Source organism: Triticum dicoccoides, chromosome 2A (assembly GCF_002162155.2).
Source record: "Triticum dicoccoides isolate Atlit2015 ecotype Zavitan chromosome 2A, WEW_v2.0, whole genome shotgun sequence".
NCBI lineage: Eukaryota > Viridiplantae > Streptophyta > Magnoliopsida > Poales > Poaceae > Triticum > Triticum dicoccoides.
In genome coordinates, this window is record NC_041382.1 from 634,203,044 (window position 1) to 634,226,827 (window position 23,784).

The 23,784-nt window shown below is 49.4% G+C and overlaps 2 protein-coding genes across 2 annotated transcripts; both read left to right on the plus strand.

Moving 5' to 3' along the window:
* The first annotated feature begins 2,712 nt into the window (after window positions 1-2,712).
* Window positions 2,713-4,293, plus strand: LOC119359737 (peroxygenase 1-like). Its single transcript, XM_037625835.1, has 6 exons — window positions 2,713-2,929; window positions 3,018-3,173; window positions 3,305-3,390; window positions 3,487-3,581; window positions 3,682-3,801; window positions 3,918-4,293. The coding sequence occupies exons 1-6, from the start codon at window positions 2,809-2,811 to the stop codon at window positions 4,069-4,071; spliced, it is 732 nt and encodes a 243-aa protein (XP_037481732.1). The 5' UTR covers window positions 2,713-2,808; the 3' UTR covers window positions 4,072-4,293.
* Window positions 4,294-14,617: 10,324 nt separating this feature from the next.
* On the plus strand, window positions 14,618-16,149 carry LOC119359738 (peroxygenase-like). Its single transcript, XM_037625836.1, has 6 exons — window positions 14,618-14,732; window positions 14,821-14,976; window positions 15,079-15,164; window positions 15,264-15,358; window positions 15,469-15,594; window positions 15,692-16,149. The coding sequence occupies exons 1-6, from the start codon at window positions 14,618-14,620 to the stop codon at window positions 15,840-15,842; spliced, it is 729 nt and encodes a 242-aa protein (XP_037481733.1). The 3' UTR covers window positions 15,843-16,149.
* The last annotated feature ends 7,635 nt before the right edge of the window (window positions 16,150-23,784 follow it).

Here is a 23,784-nt window from a genome sequence, read left to right on the forward strand (position 1 = left end):
GAGGCCTCAACGCTAATTCTTGGCGAAAAGATATGGCAAAAAACCTCCTCAAAATTTGATGCGTGGGTGTGAAACGTCGTAGGATTGGGGAGACCAAGATGGTAGATGGAGGAGGATTAAGGAGTTTGATTTATCTATAAACAATGACAATGTTGCTTGAAGGATCTTTTGTTAGGAAGATGGATGAAGAATTCTAAAGATATATGATTGTCAAGATAAGTGTTGAGCTATTAAAACATTCATGCCTAGTTGCAATGCACGGGCAATTAAGGAAAAAGTCTACAAAAAAACCTTGAATTTGTAGTCGACAGCTAAATCAAACCCCGAACTTCTAATCCTTGAAATCAGCACACCGAACTCCCGCTAGCCAACCTAACCGACGACAATTAGTTGAAACAAAGAAGCACGAAACTATTTAATTACATACCACAACATGTTTTTTTCAAAAAGTGTTCACACTTTAAAAAATGTTCAGGTTTAAAAAATAGTTCTCATTTTCAAAATTTCTTTGTGTTTGAACAAAATGTTCATTCCAATTTTTTTGACAATTTTCAAGAAACTTTTCAAAAGAAAATTAATTTTTTTTTGAAACGTACACATTTTTATATAAAAATGGGAACATAGTTTTAAAACCTCAAAAAAATTAAAGTGTGAGCACTTTCTATTTTGTTAAAAATGGGAACAAATCTAAAATATTTGTTCAGGTCTCAAATTTTTCCGCACTTTAAAATTGTGTTCAGGTTTAAAAAAAATCAGTTTTTTCAAAAAAATATTTTTGTGATTTAAAAAGGGTTCATGTTTTCAAAATTTGTTTGTGTTTTTTTAAATATCGCAATTCCAAAAATTCGCGAAAATGTTCGGATTTCAATTTTGTTATGACAATTTTCAAGAAAATGTTTCATAAAATTTCCGAGATGTTTCCAAATCTCGGCGCTGTTATATGTTAAACAAAGTCGCTCTTATCTATCACAAAAATAGCTTGCAGTGGGAGTGGCAAGCAATACGAGTTTTGCACGGCCAGGTCCGAAGTTCGACTCACTGTACCCGTCATAGCCGAATCCCTGTCAGGTCCATGCGTCGCGCATTGTGGGCCGGCCCAGTCGTGTCGGGTCGCAATCAAATCCCGGATTTGAGCTGCCACATCCGCAATCCCTGTTTGGTAATGCGCTTAAGGTTTAAAATAAACCGGGATCGAAGAGTTTGGTGTGCTGATTTCAGGGATTAAAAATTTAGGGTTTGATTTAACACTTGTCTACAAATTCAAGGTTTATTTTAGACTTTTTCCGGCAATTAACTAGTTAAAAAAAAGCGATAGGTCTCCATGCCCAGATTCACACCTACTTTTTTTCACTTGAAGTTGAGATTCACTTGACATCGTTCATCAGTTCTGTGATATCGTTTTCTTTAAACACAATATTTTTTTTTACTTGAAGTTGAGATTCACTTGACATGGTTCATCAGTTCTGTGATATCGTTTTCTTTAAACACAATGCTCATTCCATCCTAAAATAAGTCTTAACTTTATAGTACAAAGTTATACTAAACTTAAGATATTTATTTTAAAACGGAAAAAGTACAATTGTAGATGCTTACACACAGAGATGAATGTATGCACGCACACTCTAGGCGTATGAGCATCCGTGAGATACTTAGCTAGTAAATCATCTTGAAATCGATGAAGTCAGCACAAACGCCTTGTAGTCGACGAGAACGCCCCCTCTCACTGAATGAACATCGTCAGAAAGCTGAAATAAATTCAAAAAAATACGAACACCAATACCAAGTTTAGGACTTGAACATTGATGAATTGGTTTCACTACAAGGAACCTAACCATGTGAGCTACGCTCAGTTCGTCTATAATATCATTTTTAACACAAGTTTCAATCACCAGTTTTGTGATATCGTTGGTCTTGGTGGTGCACTCTCTATGCCAGATTGCGGGGAGTCGTGAACCCGTGTAGGCCGGAATGGTGTGATGTGTGCTACTCCCTCCATCCGCTTCTTTTTATTTCCCTTGTTTTCGAGGATTTCCACAAGTCCGTCCGAGTTGAGGGGCTAGGGCTTGAATCCGGTCGGTATATAAAATTTGTATGAAGAGAAATTACATAAATTTTGGTTTAAATTTATATATTAATAAAATCAAGATCTACAATAATAAAGTTATATAGTATGAAAAATTAAACTCATAATGCATCTAATAATATTGATTTTATATGGTGAATGCGGAACCCCGCAAAAAATGATGAATGTGATTTTTCTCTCTACAAAATATAACTTTCATATAAAAAGAAACAGAGGGAGTGTGAATGTATGTGCGTCTGTACCGTGTTAGAAAAACAGAGGAGGTATTTAACTTCCATGGGCGTCACGCCACGATGCCCGTGACACTACTTTTGCGGACGGGCCAAACCGACGGCGCCGCCTGACGCTCCCTTGAGTTTGCCGAGCAGATCGAGCGCAACTATGTGCTGGCAGGCAGGCAGGCAGGCAGGCACACCGCCACACAGGCACGCGCGTGACGTGCGCCGTGAAAGAGTGCCACGACGAATGCCACCACGTTTGGCCACCCGACCGCCACGGCGAAGGTTGGTGCCCCGCATGACCGACGAGTCAGCACACTCATCCCTTCCCCCGGGCTGCCCATATGCGTACACGGCACACACCTCCCCCGGGCCTTGCCGCCGCGGCACCGCCCCCGCCCCGTATAAGAAGAGCAGAAGGCCACAGAATTTACTCACCCACACACACCATCGATCCCTCCGTAACGCACAGTGTGATACGCAGAGATAGCGATCGAGCCGAGCGCCATGGCCGAGGAGGCAACAAGGGCGGTCAGGGAAGAAGAGCTGTCGCCGGTGGCGGAGGGGGCGCCCGTGACGGCCCGGCGGCCCGTCCGAGCGGACCTGGAGAAGCGCATCCCGAAGCCCTGTGGGTGCCCAGCCCAGATTCTTCTTCGATTGTTCTTCCCCTCCCCGCTGGCCCGGTCGGCGAATTCTTACAGGCCCGTGACTTGCAGACCTGGCCCGAGCCCTGGTGGCGCCGGACGTGTACCATCCCGGAGGGAGCAAGGAGGGCGGGTACCAGCACCGCCAGAGGAGCGTGCTGCAGCAGCACGTCGCCTTCTTCGACATGGATGGCGACGGCGTCATCTATCCATGGGAAACTTACCAAGGTAAACTTTCAGTTACGTCAGTTCGTACTGTAGCAGTCAGTAAACTTTAATCAGTTTTCCTCCACGGATAGCATGTTGAGCAGCCAGTAAAAGTGTTCGTTGTTGGTAATATAATATTGCACTGGTTTCAGGACTGAGGGCATTGGGCTTCAACATGATCGTCTCCATCCTCATCGCAATAGGCATACATACCACCCTGAGCTACACAACTCTGCATGTAAGTCTCGAAATGGTCAGAATTAACTCGAGGAACATCCTCCACGGCCCCCGGCTGATACAATTCCCTGTTGTACCTATTGTATTCCGGACACAGAGCTGGGTGCCATCTCTCCTTTTCCCAATCTACATCGACAACATCCACAGGGCCAAGCATGGGAGCGACACCGCGACTTATGACTCCGAGGGAAGGTATGTAACTGATCAAACACTTCCCAGTAGTGCTAAGAATGGTCTGTGATCTGCTAGTTACATGACCGGCATATATGTGCGATTGTGTGAATGCTCATAGGTACATGCCGGTGAACTTCGAGAACATATTCAGCAAGAACGCCTCGCCGGATAAGCTCACATTCCGGGAAATCTGGATGATGACCGACGGCCAACGGCAGGCGAACGACCCATTTGGATGGTCTGATTTCGTTTTACACGTTGGACCATTTGCACGCTGATTTTGTGCTCCATTCTCTCGGGTGAAACGGCAGAAATGTGTTCTAATGATAAATCCGTGGGTACTTGTTGATTCAGGGTGGCGAGCAAGGGGGAGTGGATGCTGCTGTACATGCTCGCCAAGGACGAGGAGGGGAACCTTCCGAGGGAGGCTATTCGCCGCTGCTTCGACGGTAGCCTCTTCGAGTTCATCGCCGACGAGAGGAGGCAGGCATACGGGAAGCGGCAGTAGCATGCAACGCTGCCGGCCCGGAACGTCTTCATGTGTATTGTGTAAGACTGTGGACTAGCTACCGCCTCATGTATTCCTACCATGAAGTAATAAGTTGTGCCCTCCTCAAAGTTTCATCAGGAAAAGAAACACCGTCGTCGTTTTCAATGATAATTTGAAACAATTGAGGCTGCTCGCATGGAATTGCCATTAGTTGGGTAACGGCTTAACAATTTGCATTCACTGAAACTCCAGAAAGAGGACCCCGATATACTTTTTTTTTCGAAGTTAGGCCATGTTTGGTACAAAGTCCTATTTGACGTCAAATTTTTTTTTTGAAAGGAGGCAAAAGACTTGCCTCATTCATTAATTAAGAGGGAAAAGAGAGTTTGAATTTTGTGTTACAACACACATCGTGCTACAACACCACTACAAAAGGCCTACTCTCGTGGTATGATGGATCCTAATTTCTTTGCACCCGCGGTGATCCAAGTATGAGCCTCAATCTTGATGTTAGCTAGTAGAATCGTTGGCGGGGCACTCTTGAGTTGGAAGATGCGGGCATTCCTTTCATTCCAGATTGTCCAAGAGGTGAGCATGGAGAGGGTGGCCATGGCCTTCCTATTTGGTATGATAGAGTCGGAGAGCCCGATCCACCACTCTTCGGTTGACTGGGCCAGGTGCCAAGCGGAAGTGTTGATGCTTTCGAGCTGGAGCCAATCTTTTATCATTTTCCAAAGTAGTAGTGTACCGGCATCTGAAGAGGAGGTGGTCGATGGATTCTTACCCACGCTTGCAAAGAGGACAAAGCCCGCAATTGGGCCATCCCTGATTGGTCAAACGGTCGGCATTCCAAACCCTATTTTGCATGGCCAACCACGCGAAAAATTTGACCTTGGGCGGGGCCCAGGCCTTCCACACTGCAAGCTCCATGAGGGAGCTGATGATGCCGAAAAATTGAACCAAGTAGGCGGATTTGGCAGTGTATATCCCGCTCTCTATGTGTTTCCACACGATGTCGTCTTCAGCGTGCGCCTCAAGATGGAAATCGCGGATGGTGGACCAAAGCTCAATAAATTATCGAAGATGTCCGAAAGTGAAGTTGGAAGTGACCTTGATTTTGCGAACCCAAGCATCATCCTGGAGGGCTTCCCGAAGTTTCCAAGTCTTCCGAGAGGAAGCGTCGTAAATAAATGGTGTGATGTCTCTTGGCTTTTCGTCCCGCACCCAAGGGGAGTCCCAGAATAGCGTGCGTGCACCGTTGCCAACAGTTATGGTCGTTGAAGCATAGAAGAGATTTTTGTCCATCTCGTCGCACGGGTTGCCCGTCCCAACCCATAGCTTGGTGGGCTCCTTCCATTCGAACCAAAGCCAACGCAAACGAAGAGCCCTTGCAAATTTCTCCGTGTTTAGCACCCCAAGACCTCCATATTCGATTGGCCGACATACGGATTCCCAATTAACTTTGCACTTCGCGCCGGTAGTCTTATATGTTCCCGCCCAAAGGAAAGCTCTCTCAAGCTTGTTGATATTGTGGAGGATGCTCGGTGGAACGACCAGTGGGGTGATGAAGTAGATGGCTTGTGAGGATAGCACAGACTTGACAAGGGCAGCCCGACCAATGGCAGTGATATTTTGCCCGTCCCATAGAACAAGTTTGGAAGCGGCCTTGTCCACGAGGAATTGGAAATCCCAAACTTTTAGTTGCCAAACCGAGATAGGTAGCCCCAGATATTTTATTGGAAAGGAAGCACGGGCAGCGGGGAAATTCTGGAGGATGTTGTCGAGTTGTAGGTGTCTGCATCGAATCGGGACCACAAAGCTCTTCTGGAAGTTAGTGCATAGTCCCGTGACATCACCAAACGCACCGAGCAACACAGAGAGGTTGTCAATATCCTTCTTGATGGGTGCAACGAAGACGGCTGCGTCATCAGCGTAGAGGGATGTTCTCATGATGGGCCCACGACCACGAATTTTGTGAAGCAACCCCTTCCTAGTTGCCAACTCAAGGATCTTTTGAAGGGGGTCAATGGCAATGACAAATAGCAGGGGTGAGAGAGGACCCCCCCCCCCCTGCCGGAAGCCACTTCCGTGGGTAATGGGGTTGCCCGGGATGCCATTGAGGAGAACCCGCAAGGAGAAGGTGCATAGGAGGGCGGTGATCCAATTCCGAAAGGTGCTCGGGAACCCCCTCTGCTGGAGGATGTCAATGATATACTCCCATCTCATAGAGTCGAAAGCCTTTCTTATATCAAGCTTGAAGAGGAGGGACGGAGTTTTGCTCTTGTGGAGGCGACGCGCGAGATTTTTCACATACATGAAATTGTCATGGATACTCCTAGTCTTGATGAAAGCACTTTGCGCGTTGGAGACAAGCTTGTTCATGTGAGGCGCTAGCCGAATTGCTAAAATTTTGGCAACAATCTTCGCAATGGAGTGGATGAGGCTAATAGGCTGAAAGTCGGTGATCCCCTCAGCACCCTCCTTCTTGGGAATTAGTACAATGTTTGCAGAGTTGAGCCAGTGAGGTTTGTCGTGTGTAGGTTGCCAAAAAGAGAGACTATCCTCATGATGTCCTCCTTGATAATGTTCCAACAACTCTTGAAGAACAATCCGGTGAAACCGTCTGGGTCGGGTGCTTTATCGCTTGGCATTTGCTTAATGGCCTCGTGCACCTCCTCCGTGGTGATGGGGTCCGCGAGGGAGTCCAAGTTGTGTACCTCTAAGCCAAGCTCTTCCCAATTGAAGTCGCGCACCCGCGGGCGCCCTTTTCCCATGGCCTCGGTGAAGTGGTCATGGACAACCTTCTCTTTGGTATCATGGTCGGTGATCCATCCTTGATTATGCTTAAGCATGTGGATGAAATTTTTGCGGCGTCTCCCATTGATCCTCCGGTGAAAAAATTTGGTGTTTGCATCACCCTCCTTGATGTTGGCCAGTCTCGCGCACTGCTTCTTACGAGCCCTCTCCATGACCGCTAAGCTGATGACTCGTCTTTTGAGCCGCTTGCGGAGGTCCCCTTCCTCCACAGAGAGTTGCCGATTTTCCCGGGCCATGTCAAGGTGCAAAATCATCAAGAGGGCGGCGTGGAGATGGATCTTCACTTTGGAGAACAACCCCCTACTCCACTCGGAAAGGCGGGCACCGGTCTTCTTGAGCTTGTAGTGTAGGATTTGATACGGCTCGGTATGGTCTGTGTGCTCATTCCATGCCTTGAGGACGACCTCCTTGAACCCTAGAAGAGAAACCCAAAAATTCTCGAACTTGAAGCTTCGCGGTCTCCGGGGTCCCCTAACCTCGGCGAGGAGGAGGGGGCAGTGATCAGAGAGCGAGGACGAGAGTGCATGAAGGATGTGGCTGCCAAACTGATCGTCACACTCCGCGTTGCAAAAGAACGAGTCGAGCTTGCAAAGGGTCGGGGTTTCCCTCTCTTTGACCACGTGAAACGTTTATTCTGGAGGTGGATCTCCATCAAGCCACAACTTTAGAGCGTTGCACGAAAACGTTTAAGACGTCTAGTGTCGATGTTTCTCTTGTTTTTGTCACACGCTCTGTAAATTTGGTTAAAATCTCCCAGATAAAGCCAAAGGGTATCAGTGGGAGGCCTCTGAGTGATGAGCTCAGCGAAGAATGCGTCCTTGAGAGCGTGGGAGTACGGGCCGTACACAATTGTGATCTTGTAATGCACATTGGACGCTTTAATTAGAACCATGACAGAGATGCAATGCGGAGTAGAGCCAATGCGTAAGGGGCGCACACACCCGGACCAAACGGGCCAGCCCACTTATGACTGTAGCGTAGTGGGTTCTTCTAGCGCTTTTTTGGTGGCCGGTTCTTTGTGTTTTGTTTTTGTCCGTTTTTGGCCAGCTTTTGTTCGTGTATGTATTATTTTAGAATTTATTTATTAGTTTTAATTTGGATGAACTTTTCTTTCCAAATTCATGAACTTTTTTCTAAATACATAAACTTTCTTCAAATTTCTGAACTTTTTTTCAAATTCATGAACATTTTTTGTATTCATGAACAAGTTTTCAAATACGTGAACTATTTTCAAAAGAAAATGGTAATAATCTAACGTCATATTTCTAAGCATGGAAAATCAAACATTTTTAATGACAAATTACGCGTCGAGAGCAAGGTAATTTCCTTCAGCAAACATGGCAAATGTTGGTGAAAAAAATTGAACATGCCAAGATTTCCATGCTTGCCGAAGGGAATTGTGAGGTTCATGACATGTAATTTCCCGTAAACAATGTTTGATTTGGCATGTTTAAACATCTGGCATCAGATTTGTAGCGCGTTCCTTTTCAAATTCATGATTTTGTTTAGTAGAATTCATAAACTTTTGCATATTTGTGAACCTTTTCAAATTCTTTAAGAAGTCGATGGCCAACATAGTCAAATGGTCAAAGGGTCAAATTGGCAACTGTCCAACGATCAGTGTATAAAAGGTCAAACTATCAGCAAACGCAATCGAGTTAGGGAACGAGCCGGTGGAGCGATTGATCGACAAGGCGTTGCTTTAATCTTTTTTAGCATGGTAATACGTGTCACATTCATATCATAAAAAACAAAGTACAAGTCATGTAAAAATCGACATGATAAAACTGAAAAGATAGCAGAATATCTTTAAACGATTGATCGACAAGGTGTTGCTTTAATTGATCGATAAGGAATGCATGGGAGATACGGGACGAAGGTAGAGAGGAGAGTTTGTATATGTACGTGCAGACTTGTACCGTTCATTTTTGTGAAACAATTTGTGGTTGAATGGTTAGAGGGACTGTGGTATCCTCAGTCCATCAGGGTTTAATTCCTGATGTTCGCATTTATTTATGGATTTATTTCAGGATTTCCGGTGAGGCGTACTCAGTGGGAGAAGACGTTTCCGTCGACGACAAGGTGCATACGGTAACTTTATAAATTTCAAGATGATATGCCGTTCATATGGGTAGGATGTGCATATGAACATTTTCATATCGGCAAATCGAGTGCAATTATATGTTTCTGGCACGTACGGCACGTGAGGAGATAAAAGACTGGCGCGGCGTGCATGAACGCGTGCCGCACTGTCGTCTTCCGATGGACGGCGAGAACGAGCGCCACGGCGTACGTACGTTCAGCTCCCGAGCAGCACAGAGAAGGTTCTGCGCGGCACGGCAGCTCGCGTACTCTGCCTTGCACGCACACTTCGTGACTTCCGCCGGGCTTTCCCGCGCCCATTGTCCGCACTCCTCGCGCGTGTAAAAGAAGAGCTCCGTTACCACTGATCGCTATTTGCAACGTAGAGTGGTGTAAGACAATAAGTTTTGGGGAACCAGCACAACCCTTTAGGGGTGGCTTATCTCATTATATATAATGGATGTGTTACAATACGTACATAAGTACAGAAGCTATACATAGTCTAACACCCTCCCTCAATCTTAGCCACTTTCTAAAGAACTGAGAAGGGTAAGATTGCGCCTACAAGTCTCAAACTGTGGCAGAGGTAAAGGCTTAGTGAAGATGTCTGCAAGTTGATCCTTACATGAGATAAACTTGATCTGGAGTTGCTTCTGTGATACACGTTCCCGTACAAAGTGATAGTCAACTTCAATGTATTTTGTTCGGGCATGAAATACTGGATTTGCAGAAAGGTATGTAGCACCGATGTTATCACACCAAAGAATAGGAGGCTGTGGTTGAGACAAACCCAACTCCTGAAGCAAAGACTGCACCCAAATAATCTCTGCAGTAGCATTAGCCACAGCCTTGTACTCAGCTTCAGTACTGCTACGTGACACAGTAGCCTGTTTCCGAGCACTCCAGGCGATCAAATTAGGGTCAAAGAATACTGCATAACCCCCCGTGGATCGCCTGTCATCTGGGCTACCAGCCCAATCTGCATCAGAGAAGGCCGAAAGGACCCGAGAGGAAGTCGGCCGAATATGCATACCAAATGTCAGGGTGAACTGAACATAACGAAGAATGCGTTTAACAGCAGCCCAATGAGTATCTCTGGGAGCCTGAAGATACTGACAAACCCTGTTAACAGCATAAGAGATATCTGGTCTCGTGATCGTCAAGTACTGAAGTCCACCAACAATGCTCCTGTACTCTGTGGCATCCGCAGGAGACAAAAGCTCACCATCAACAGCTGTTATCTTGTCGGTAGACGACATGAGTGTGGTGGTCGGTTTGCACTTCAGCATGCCCGCTCTTTGTAACAACTCCAAGGAGTACTTCTTCTGCGTAAGGACAAGACCAGTAGCACGAGAAGTGACCTCAACTCCAAGAAAGTAGTGAAGCTTCCCAAGATCTTTGACCGCAAAATCAGCACCAAGAGAGCAGACAAGAGCATCAGCAGCATACTGAGAAGAGCTGACAAGGATAATATCATCGACATATACCAAAAGATACATAGTGACTTCTGGCTTCTGTAGAAGAAATAATGAAGTGTCAGCAGTGGACGGCACAAACCCATGAGCACGAAGGGCAGAGGCAAGGCGGGCATGCCAGGCACGAGGAGCTTGCTTCAAACCATATAGTGCTTTGGAGAGACGACAGATATAGTCAGGACGATCAGGATCAGAGAAACCAGGCATGTAGAAAAGCATTCTGCACATCAAGTTGACGAACTGACCAACCACGAGAAACAGCAATGGAGAGAAGAAGCCGAATAGTGGTAGGCTTGACGACAGGACTGAAGGTGTCCTCATAGTCAAGACCATGGCGCTGCCGAAAACCGCGAGCAACAAGTCGCGCTTTGTAACGCTCAATAGATCCATCCGAATGCTTCTTCACTTTGAATACCCATTTTGAGTCAATAATATTTACCCGTGGTGGTGGAGGAACGAGAGTCCATGTCTTGTTATGAAGGAGAGCATGAAACTCCTGCTCCATAGCCTCTCGCCAATGTGGAATGCGCAGGGCAGCCTGATATGAGCGAGGCTCAGAAGATGGATCCGCAACAGCAGCAGCCAAACAAGCAGCCAACCAAGCAACTGTACCATCCTTACGTTCCTTAGGTTTGAAAATGCCACTGCGACTGCGTGTATGTGGTCGGGACACAGGAACCACCGAGGTCGACGGAGCAGCCTGCAACGGGCTGGAGGACGGCGACATTGACGAGTCAGCCGGTGACGAGGAGCCAGACACAGTAGCCTCGGGCTCGGTCGGCGAAGAAGGCCGGCCCACCGGCGAAACCGGCAGAGCAGACGAAGTAGCTGGCGACGCCGGCGTCACAGACCGGACCGATGGCGAGCCCGGCATAGTGGGCCGTGGCGCGGCCGGTGTCGCGGGCCGATCCGCGGATGAAGGCGACATGAGGACGGCGTCGCGGACCCGAGCTGCAGGCGAAGACGGCGTGACGGGCCGAGCCGCGGGCGAAGACGGCGTGACAGGCCGAGCCGCTGAAGACTCGGCGGCCGCTGGCGAAGAGGGCCGAGCCGTGGAGATGCTCGGCGCGACGGGCTCTTCGGGTAACCATGCATGGGCACGCGAATTGATGCCATGCAACATAGAGCGATCGACGTGCCCATCAGAAGGCGGCGATGATGATGGTGAATCCTCCAACAGCTCCAAACGAGCCCCACGTCCGGTTCCTGCACCATGGTTAGGTAACAGCAAAGGAGAGTATGCAACATCATCAAATTGGTCAGAAGCAACAGAGGATGAATGCAGAGATGGTGGTTCGACAGTGGACACAGGAAGTTTGGCAAAGGGAAAAACATGCTCATCAAACACGACGTCCCGAGATATATAGACACAATTAGTGGGAACATGAAGACATTTGTAACCTTTATGAAGAGAGCTATAGCCAAGAAAAACACACTTCTTAGAACGAAACTCAAGCTTGCGCTTATTATATGGACGAAGATGTGGCTAGCAAGCACACCCAAATACCTTGAAAAAGGTATAATCAGGTTGTTCATTAAGGAGAACCTCAATGGGAGTCTTCATGTTTAAAACACGAGTGGGAGTACGGTTGATGAGAAAGCATGCAGTGGTGAAAGCATCACTCCAAAACCGAAACGGAACAGATGCATGGGCCAAAAGAGTAAGACCAGCTTCAACAATATGACGATGCTTACGTTCGACTGAACCATTCTGCTGATGTGTATGTGGACATGCTAAACGATGAGCTATCCCAAGCGACTGAAAGAAGGAGTTGAGGTTGCGATACTCGCCCCCCCCAGTCCGACTGGACATGAACAATTTTGTGCTTGAGAAGACGTTCAACATGTTTTTGAAACTGAACAAAAATATCAAACACATCAGATTTGCGTTTAATAAGGTAAAGCCAGGTAAAGCGACTATAAGCATCAACGAAACTGATATAGTAATTATGACCACTGACAGAAGTCTGAGCAGGACCCCATACATCTGAAAACACAAGTTCTAAAGGATGTTTCACCTCACGACTGGACTCTGAAAAAGGAAGTTGATGACTCTTCCCTTGCTGACAAGCATCACACACTGCTACATCTTTATTACTAGACAAACTAGGAAGCTCATGACGACGCAAAATATGACGGACAATAGATATGGCCGGGTGACCAAGACGAGCATGCCACTGTGACGGAGAGACCCGAACTCCACTGAAAACACGGGCGACGCCAGGATGCTCCAGACGGTAGAGGCCCTGGCACAACCGCCCACTAAGAAGAATGTCCCTCGTGCCCCGATCCTTAATAAAAATATCAAAAGGGTGAAATTCACAAAGCACATTATTATCACGTGTGAGTTTAGAAACTGAAAGAAGATTACGGGTCACAGATGGAACTCGAAGAACATTGCGAAGCTGAAGACTCCTATTGGCATGTCTAGTGAGAAAAGATGCTTGACCAATATGAGAGATGTGCATACCTGCTCCATTGGCGATGTGGATCTTGTCGGAGCCATGATAGGGTTCACGAGTGTGAAGCTTCCCCATCTCGCTGGTCAGATGCTCTGTCGCCCCAGAGTCCATGTACCAGTGTGGATCGATGGAGTAGGACTGAGTGTGTCCCTGTTGCTTCTGCGGCGCGGGACGATCAGCCATGGCGACCTGACGGGCATTGTTGCGTGTATCTTTGCCGTCATTGCCAAGACCAAGGAAGCTTCGCTGGAAGCGCTTATGACACTTGGAGGCCCAGTGCCCATCGCGGCCACAAAGCTGGCACACACGTGGACCGCCAGCCCCCGGTAAGGTCGCAGTAGGTGGGGGGGCCGAGGCGGGCGACGGTGGCAGCCCCAAGGGAGACCGGGGTGATGAAGAAGAGCGGCCACCCTTGGTGGCGGCGTTGGCCGAGAGGGAGCCAGTGCCCCTAGAGCGGCGTGTCTCGACCCGTTGCTCAGTGAGAAGGAGCCGAGAGAAAACCTCGTGTGCCAGCATGGGTGTCGAGTTGCCCCGCTCGTTGATGATCTCGACTAAGGCATCATACTCCTCATCAAGACCATTGACAATAAACGAGTTGAACTCGGAGTCGGTGAGGGGCTGTCCAATGGAGGCCAATGTGTCGGCGAGGCCCTTGACCTTGTTGTAGAACTCAGTGGCAGTGGAGTCAAGCTTTTGACACTCTCCAAGCTGACGACGGAGTGCAGAGACACGAGCCTGGGACTGCGCTGCAAAGGTTCGCTCAAGGATGGTCCAGGCCTCATGAGACGTCTTCGCGAAGACAACAAGTCCGGCAACTGCCGGCGAGAGCGACCCCTGGATGGAGGAGAGGTTCGCCTGGTCCTGCCCCGTCCAGACGCGATGGGCCGGATTGTAGACCGGACCGTGCACGCTGTCTACCAGTGCGGGTGGGCAGGGAAGCGATCCGTCGACGTAGCCTAGCAGGTAGTGACTCCCCAAGAGCGGGAGAACCTGCACACGCCAGAAGATGTAGTTGTCGGCGGAGAGCTTGATGGTGATGAGATGACCGAAGTGAAACGGCGGCGGCGAAGACGATCCCATCGAGGGGGCTGCCTGGGGTGCAAACACCATGGAGGCAGCCGGAGGCACCGAAGCCGATGCGGGAGGAGGCGGGACCGCAGCCAGGGCGGACGCCGCAAAGCCCGCGGCCGGGTCGGAAGCCGCAAGGCCCGCGGCCGGGGCGGACGCCGCCAACCCCGCCAGCGGGGCGGTGTGATCCGCTTGCGGCAGGAGCGGCGGGACGACGCCCGCGGAGTCTGCAGCGGACGGCGGCGCCGCGGTGTGGACCACGAGGTCGCGCCCAAGCGAGGGCGCCGGCGGCGTGGAGTAGACGGAGCCGATGCTCCTGGTCCCGATCGGAGCCGGAACGGGAACGGCATCGAGCGGGAGGTTGAGCAGAGCCGCAAGAGAGGCCGGGAGGAACCTCGCAGCAGTGGAACCGGTGGTGGCGGCGCTCGACATAGCGGCGGTGAAGGCGGCGGCGGCTGCGGCGGCGGTGCGGGTATTAGGGTTTGGAAGCGGAAGCGATCGTAACCTAGCGTGATACCATGTAAGACAATAAGTTTTGGGGAACCAGCACAACCCTTTAGGGGTGGCTTATCTCATTATATATAATGGATGTGTTACAATACGTACATAAGTACAGAAGCTATACATAGTCTAACAAGTGGCACAGAGGCAGAGAGCATAATGGCGGACGAGGCTAAGGTGCCCACTGACGCGATGTCATCCGTGGCGAAGGCGGCGCCGGTGACGGCCGACCGGCCGGTCCGGGCAGACCTGGAGACGCTCGTTCCCAAGCCCTGTGAGTGCCCGGCCAGCTTCTTCGGTTCCTCCCTACCATATTCATGGTGTCACAGCACTGCACTAACGCATGGTTAACATGTGCGCAGATCTGGCACGAGCTCTGATTGCGCCCGACGTGAACCATCCGGAAGGAACCAAGGAGGGGCCGCACGAGCACCGGCAGAGGAGCGTGCTGCAGCAGCATGTGGCCTTCTTCGACCTCGACGGCGACGGCGTCGTCTATCCCTGGGAGACTTACGGAGGTAAGGCACGGTGATCCGTAGTGTTCTCTGGAAAACATCTCATGGCATGAACTTGCCGCCGGTCGACTGTTCAGTTCATCGTTGATCCTGCACGAATTCCAGGACTAAGGGCGTTGGGCTTCAACGTGGTCGCGTCCTTCATCATGGCAGTCGTCATAAACGTTGGCCTAAGCTTTCCGACTCTGCCTGTAAGTGCAAAAAGGTTCAGAACTTGAAAAGGTTCAAATGAATGTTGGACTGCGTTCTTTTCCTGAACTTGAAGCTCTCATTCATCTCATCTTCCACAGGGCTGGATACCATCTCCCCTGTTCCCAGTCTACATCAGCAACATCCACAGGGCTAAGCATGGCAGCGACACCTCAACGTACGACACGGAAGGAAGGTACATACGTAGCTTGAATTCCTTCTACTAGTTCAGAAAACGTCATATTGTTCGCTGTCTGCTCCGCTTGGTTACATGCATGACCGGCTTGTGCGGTCGTGGGAGCTTAGGTTCATGCCGGTGAATTTCGACAACATATTCAGCAAGAACGCGCGCACGGTGCCGGACAAGCTCACCTTCGGTGAGATCTGGAGGATGACCGAAGGCCAGCGGCTGGCGTTCGACTTACCTGGACGGTGAACACTTCTGCAATGCTGAGCTCATTTGATGGCTTGCCTTCAGTTCCAGTTTCTCAATAGCTGAGATGCTTATGTTATCATGGCGTTAATTCAGGATGGCGAGTAAGCTGGAGTGGATACTGTTGTACGTGCTCGCCAAAGGCGACGACGGGCTCCTTTCAAGGGAGGCAGTTCGTGGCTGCTTCGATGGAAGCCTGTTCGAGTCCATTGCCCAGAAAAGGAAGGAAGCAAACCAGAACAAGTAAAACTTGGGGATGTGCGTACGTACTTTCTGTATGCCTTATAGAAATAAAAAAAAGTATATTTTTGTTCCCTCGAGTTCCTCAAAAATATAAGCTTGGTCTTTTAAGAATTTTTGGTAGACATTTCATCCTTCATGTCTCAAAACCGGATAAGTTTGGTCCAAAACCAAATTTTGACCACGTTGACGGGTTTGACTGGGTTGACCAAAAACATACTTTTCTCTAGAAAAAATCTTGAGGGACCAAGTATATACTTTTGGTGAACTTAAGGGACCAAAAACATACTTTTCGCTAGAAATAAATAATCACAGTCGTGCTACTTATCCTCTAGATTGTAATATAAAGACTGTAATTTTATTTTCCTAAATCGCGCTTAGCGATTAGTGTCTTTCTTATTGTTGATGTTGAATAGTAATCATCTACTCCCTCTATCTCATAATGTAAGACATTTTTTCACATCAATGTAGTGTTAAAAAACGTCTTACATTGTGGGATGGAGGGAGTATCAATTACTGATGTTGATGTCGTTACAATCCATATCCCCCATCACAATTGGATCCCAAGAAGAGAGAGTATGAAGCTGCTTGGTGAGGATTATGTGCAGGGGGTCACGCGTTGGTGACTTGCTCAAAACCGATTGGAGGTAGATGTACAAAGCTCATGGGATTGTGACAGAACTGATCACATGTTCAGTTCGGATGATGCATGGGATACAAAACAGATGCTGCAAACGATGACGAAAAATGTTGCAAGCAACAACAACAACAGACGCTACAACCGTTGTGACTAAATGTTGCAACCATCTATGGCGGATGTTGAAACCGGTGAAACAACGTGCTACAATCGACCAGGACATCGGATGATGCATGGGATACAAAACAGATGTTGTAAACGACGATGAAAAATGTTGCAAGCAACAACAACATATGCTACAACCGTTGTGACTAAATGTTGCACCCATCGATGGCGGATGTTGCGACCGGTGAGACGACGTGCTACAATCGATCAGGGCAGATGTTGTGTCGAGTGAGACGACATGCTACAACCAACAAGGTGGATGATGAAGCTATGTACCTAGGGTAGGGTCATGAACCTGTCCAAACTGCCCTACTCAAGGACATCTCTAGAAGAAATCACCTTTCAATCGACTTGGAAGTGTTCCACTCGACAGACTCGGAGACACTCGACCAAGAAGCGATCACTCGACCAAGACCAAACCACTCAACGGCCAGGAGACCTAAAGGCACTCCGCACGCTAACGGTCGGTTATTAAGTAGCTTTTATGATCATCATAGCACTTTATTAAGGGCGTTACCAGTAACGCCCGACCTTAATGTATTTAAAACCCTGCATAACTGAGGGCCGAAGGGGTCCGGCGAACTCTATATAAGCCACCCCCTCCTCAGTGTGAAGGGTTCGCAACCCTGTAATTCATACACGCATAATCCAGTCGACCGCCTCCGGGCTCTGAGACGTAGGGCTATTACTCCCTCCGAGAAGGGCCTGAACTCGTAAACCTCGCGTGCTTACAACTTCTCCATAACTAAGATCTTGCCTCTCCATACCTACCCCCCTACATTACTGTCAGACTTAGAACCACGACAGTTGGCGCCCACCTTGGGGCAGGTGTTTTAGCGATTTGTTGGAGGAGTTGCGATCTTTTCCGATCCGAATCATCATGGTTTCCGGTGGAGTTTTGGTGGAGGGCCACGAGATCCGTCTCGACGCGCTCACGTTCATCGCCGACGACTCCGCTTGGCTTCAGGAGGCTCTGCTCGACGCGGACGCGCTCCCTGTCTGCGGGGCGACGCACTTTTGCGCGTGCGTCCGCGGCATCCTTTTGCGGCAACCGTCGACCCCCTACCGGTCGGCTCCTGTGTTGTCCTCCCTCCCTGTTTCCCGCCGGCGCAGGCGCTCCGGTCGGTCGAGACTTCAGCGGTGGGTGAGACACGTTGTGGTACGCCAGTCGGCCACCCCTCAAGTCGTGGCGATCGAGCCCGATGAATCCCTCTACGGCCTGTTCGATCTGTCGACTGGCTCCACAGAGACCGCATCTGAGTGCGACAGCAGCGATCCGGTGGTGGAGGTTCTGATGGTCGATGGACCGCCCAGTCCTCCCGATTTTCCCCGCACCGACGGAGGCGCAGGTGGAGGCGACCCGTCGCGTCCCCATGAGGAATATCTCCCCGAGCCTCTCACGTCGCTGCAGAGAGAAGAATTTCGTCCCCGGAACATGGATGCACTGCACACTCCTATCGTTGGAGAAACCCCCGAGGCTCGTGCCATGGAGGACGCATGCCTGGCAAACTTGGCCGAGCGCACTCGACTGGAGAACCTCCAGCGAGCACTCGACGAGTGTGCGTGACAACGGGTTCCAGAATCCAGTTGGCGTCAGCTCTTTCCGCCCCCGCGGGTATATCGAACTCCGATTCAGAATTTAGCAGCTGCAGCCCGTATAGCAGAATCGATTCAGCCTTCCCAGTCGGAGGCTGGCAGAGGCTTGCTGCAGGTCAGAGCATTACTCTGGGCAGCAGGAGACCAGAATTCCGCTGTCTCTCAGTCGCGGAACATGATTCATAGCAGATCCGTTGCTGCAGACACAATCCAGTCGGCTCATAGCCCAAGATCGCCCCTAAGGCGTGAGGGACGTGGGGACCGGCGTAATCAGTACGGGAACCGTGAGCAATATGATCACCGATTCGATCGTGACGATCAACGTCGAGTGCCCACCCCTCACCCGAGGAGCGGGTCGTATGCGCCTTGACAGCAGGATGACAAGCGCCCTCGTAGTGTTAGGCGAAGGATTCCAGTCGACTCCAGGGAGCCAGGCTTTGATGCGAGATCCATTCTCGTTCAAGGTTTGGTCGACAGGAACAGAGCTCACCGAGAAGGTCACGACAGAGATGCACCTACCAGCAGCAGAGCACATGTTTCGGGGCTAGAGTGCTTTAGTAGAGCCATCAGGGCCGCTGTGATTCCTCCCAACTTCAGGTTGGCGACTGGAGTCAGTAAGTTCACTGGTGAGTCCAAGCCCGATACTTGGCTTGAAGACTACCAAGTGGCCGTCCAGATTGGCGGCGGCAATGATGAAGTGGCCATGAAGCACCTGCCTCTCATGTTGGAGGGCTCGGCCAGAGCGTGGCTGAACCAGTTAGCCTCCAGCAGCATTTACACTTGGGAAGATCTCGCCCGAGTGTTTGTCACCATGTTTGAAGGAACATGCAAGCGACCGGCAGGGCTGACTGAACTGCGGTCTTGCGTGCAGAAGCCGAATGAAACTTTGAGGGATTATATCCAGAGATGGATCACGTTACATCACACGGTAGAGAATGTGCCTGACCACCAAGCAGTCTGTGCCTTCAAAGAAGGCGTCAAGTACAGAGAACTGAATCTGAAATTCGGTCGGACCGGAGATATGTCTCTGAATCGGATGATGGAGATTGCCACCAAGTACGCTAATGGTGAAGATGAAGATCGACTCAGGAGTGGCAAGCTCAAGTCAGTCGCTCAAGAAACCGGAGGAAATTCCAATCGGAAACAGAAGCGGAAAGCCGAGCCAGCTGCTCCTGGGGAAGCCTTGGCTGCAACCCAAGGAAAGTTTAAAGGGAAACCCAAAGGACCTTGGAACCCCAAGAAAGTTAAAGGCCAGGACGGAAATGATGTGTTGGATTTGCCATGTCTCGTCCACACCAAGAAAGATGAAGAGGGTAATTTCATTTACCCGAAACATACCACTCGACAGTGCCGACTCTTGATCCAGCAGTTCCAGGGCAAGCAGCCCAAAGATAAGGAAAAGGAGTCGGACAAACTTGAGGACAAGGAAGATAGTGACGATGGATACCCCCAGGTCAATTCCACCCTGATGATTTTTGCTGATATTGAAAGCAAAAGTCGACTGAAAGTTATCAACCGAGAGGTGAATATGGTTGCTCCGGCGACACCCAGTTATCTGAAGTGGTCTCAAACTGCCATAACATTCGACCGGTCCGATCACCCAACGCACATCGCCACCCCTGAGAGGCAAGCTTTGGTGGTCGACCCAGTTGTTGAAGGCACTCGACTGACCAAAGTCTTGATGGATGGTGGCAGTGGTTTGAACATATTATATCCTGAGACATTGAAAGGGATGGGCATTCCGATGTCCAGACTCAGTACCAGCAACATGAGTTTCCATGGAGTCATTCCTGGGAAGAAGGCTGAATCACTCGGCCAGATTGCTCTTGATGTGGTTTTCGGTGATTCCAAGAATTACCGCAAAGAAAAATTGACGTTTGAAGTTGTAGACTTCCAGAGTGCCTATCACACTATTTTGGGCAGGCCGGCTTATGCACGCTTCATGGCCCGACCATGTTATGTGTATCTCAAGTTGAAGATGCCTGGCCCCAAAGGTGTGATCACTATTACGGGCAATCGGAAGAAAGCGGAAGAATGTTTTCACAAAGGTTCAAAGATCGTTGATGCTCAGATGGCAGTGGTGGAGCTGCAGGAATACCAGAAGACCGCAGACCCGAGTGATTTGTTGCGAGCCAAGAAGCCCGCTACAGAATCAGCTTTTCAGTCGTCTAGCGAAACGAAGACAGCTCACATCCACCCGACCGATCCCAGCGCTGCTCCAACTCATATCTCAACAACACTCGACTCCAAAAAGGAAGAAGCGCTCATCCAGTTCCTTCGTGAGAACTGGGACATTTTCGCATGGAAGCCTTCTAACATGACGGGTGTTCCCAGGGAGCTGGCTGAGCACCGCCTAAGAGTCGACTCAAAAGTAAAACCTGTCAAGGAACATCTCCGATGGTCCGCCGTCCAGAAGAGAAAGGCTATTGGCGAGGAGGTGGCTCGGCTCTTAGCAGCGGAGTTCATCCGAGAAATCTACCACTCCGAGTGGCTCGCCAACGTTGTCATGGTCCCCAAGAAGGACAAGTCACTTCGCATGTGCATTGACTTCAAACATATCAATCGTGCCTGCCCGAAAGATCATTTTCCTCTCCCCCGCATCGATCAGATAGTCGACTCGACTGCGGGATGTGAGCGACTGTCTTTTTTAGACGCCTATTCTGGGTACCATCAGATCCGTCTGTATGGACCTGACAAGATCAAAACAGCTTTCATCACTCCATTCGGGTGCTTCTATAATGTTACCATGCCGTTCGGCCTCAAGAATGCCGGAGCCACATTCATGAGGATGATTCAGAAGTGTTTGCTCACTCAAATCAGTTGGAATGTGGAAGCATACATGGATGACATTGTGGTCAAGTCACAGAAGGGTTCCGACCTTCTGGCTGACCTTGATGAAACCTTTGCCAACCTCAGGAGGTATGATATCAAGCTTAATCCATCAAAGTGCACATTCGGAGTTCCTGGCGGAAAATTACTCGGTTTTCTCGTTTCCGAACGGGGAATCGACGCCAATCCAGAAAAAGTCGGTACTATACTCCGAATGAAAAGTCCTGTGCGAGTGCACGATGTCTAGAAGCTTACTGGTTGCTTGGCCGCTTTAAGTCGATTCATATCTCGTCTCGGTGAAAAGGCATTGCCTCTTTACCGATTGATGAAGAAGTCCGACAAGTTCGAGTGGACTCCCGAAGCTGATGCAGCGTTTGCAGAGCTCAAAGCTCTGCTCTCCACCTAGCCGGTGCTTGCTGCCCCAATCAGCAAGGAGCCTTTGATGCTTTACATCGCACCCACGGGACAAGTCGTCAGTATGGTACTTACCGTCGAGCGGGAAGAAGAAGGAAAAGCCTTCAAAGTTCAGCGCCCAGTATATTATATTTCTGAAGTTTTGACCCCGTCAAAGCAAAGATATCCTCATTATCAGAAGCTTGTATATGGGATTTATATGACCACAAAGAAAGTTGCTCACTACTTCTCTGATCATTCCATTACAGTCGTCAGCGATGCTCCATTGTCAGAGATCCTGCATAACAGAGATGCAACTGGTCGAGTGGCAAAATGGGCGATTGAACTCCTTCCTCTAGATATCAAGTTTGAGGCAAAGAAGGCTATCAAGTCCCAGGCAATAGCAGATTTCGTCGCCGAGTGGATTGAACAACAACTGCCGACTCAGGTTCACTCGGAGCATTGGACCATGTTCTTCGACGGTTCCAAAATGCTGAATGGTTCCGGTGCCGGGGTGGTGTTGGTCTCCCCCCGAGGAGATAAGCTCAGATATGTTCTTCAAATCCACTTTGATTCCTCCAATAGCGAGGCGGAATATGAAGCACTTTTATATGGGTTGCGCATGGCCATTTCACTCGGCGTCCGTCGCCTCATGGTCTATGGCGACTCAGATTTGGTGGTTAATCAGGTGATGAAGGAATGGGACATCAGAAGTCCAGCCATGACTGGTTATTGCAATGCAGTGAGAAAGTTGGAGAAGAAATTCGAGGGGTTAGAGCTTCATCACATACCCCGACTGAAAAATCAAGCAGCTGATGATTTGGCAAAAATAGGTTCCAAAAGAGAAGCCATTCCCAGCAATGTGTTTTCGGAACACATCCACACACCATCAGTTCAGGAGGATCCCTTCACTGAAGAGGCCCCGCAGCCAAAAAGCGCCACGGATCCGACTGAAGTTGAAGTTCCAGCTGTGGTCGACCTGATCATGGAAGTCTTGGTCATCACTCCCGACTGGACAGTACCATACATCGCATACATCCTAAGGAAAGAACTCCCAGAGGACGAAGAAGAGGCTCGATAGATCGTCCGTTGATCCAAGGCCTTTACAGTCATAAAGGGACAGTTGTATAGAGAAAGCGCGACTGGAGTCAGTCAGAAGTGTATAACACCAGAAGAAGGTCAGATGATCCTTGATGATATCCACTCGGGGATCTGTGGTCATCATGCGTCCTCTCGGACCATAGTGGCTAAAGCATACCGAGCGGGATTTTACTGGCCAAGGGCCAATTAAATGGCAAAAGAGATAGTCGACAAATGTGAAGGATGTCAGTATTACCCCAATATGTCGCACAAGCCCGCGTCAGCTCTGAAAACCATTCCACCCGTCTGGCCCTTCGTTGTTTGGGGGATGGACATGGTTGGACCACTGAAAACGGGCAGGAGCGGCTTCACTCATGTGCTAGTAGCAGTCGACAAGTTCACCAAATGGATTGAAGCTAAGCATATCAAGAATCTTGATGCTTGCACTGCTATCAGTTTCATCAGAGAGTTGATATTCAGATATGGAGTTCCGCACAGCATCATCACTGACAATGGGTCGAACTTCGATTCCGACAAATTCAGGGCCTTTTGCGCTTCTCGGGGCACACGAGTCGACTATGCTTCGGTCGCTCACCCTCACTCGAATGGATAGGCGGAAAGAGCAAACGGCCTAATTCTCAAAGGACTGAAACCTCGATTGATGCGCGATCTCAAGCACGTGGTAGGTGCATGGGTCGACGAGCTTCCATCAGTTCTTTGGGGATTGAGGACGACCCCGAACCGATCGACCGGAAGAACCCCATTCTTTCTGGTCTACGGAGCCGAAGCAGTCTTGCCGAGTGACATGCTTCACAACGCCCCTCGGGTCGAGCTCTACTCTGAAGAAGAAGCAGAACAAGCCCGGCAGGACGCAGTCGACCTCCTGGAAGAAGAAAGAGAAATGGCCATGATCCGATCGACCATCTATCAGCAAGACTTGCGTCGATTCCATGCCAGAAATGTGAAGAGTCGAGCCTTCCAAGAAGGAGACTTAGTCCTCCGAGTGGATCAGCAGAAACCACACAAACTCGCTCCTACTTGGGAAGGCCCCTTCATAGTCACCAGAGTCCTCCACAATGGAGCGTATCACCTCTATAATGTCGATCGCCAGATTGATGAGCCACGAGCCTGGAATGCGGAACTACTCCGCCCCTTTTATACTTGAATTCTCACTCGGATGAGATGTAATAAGAAAAAAAACTCCTGTAGTTTATTTATCAAAGACAAGAGCGTTATAATTTTCCCAGTG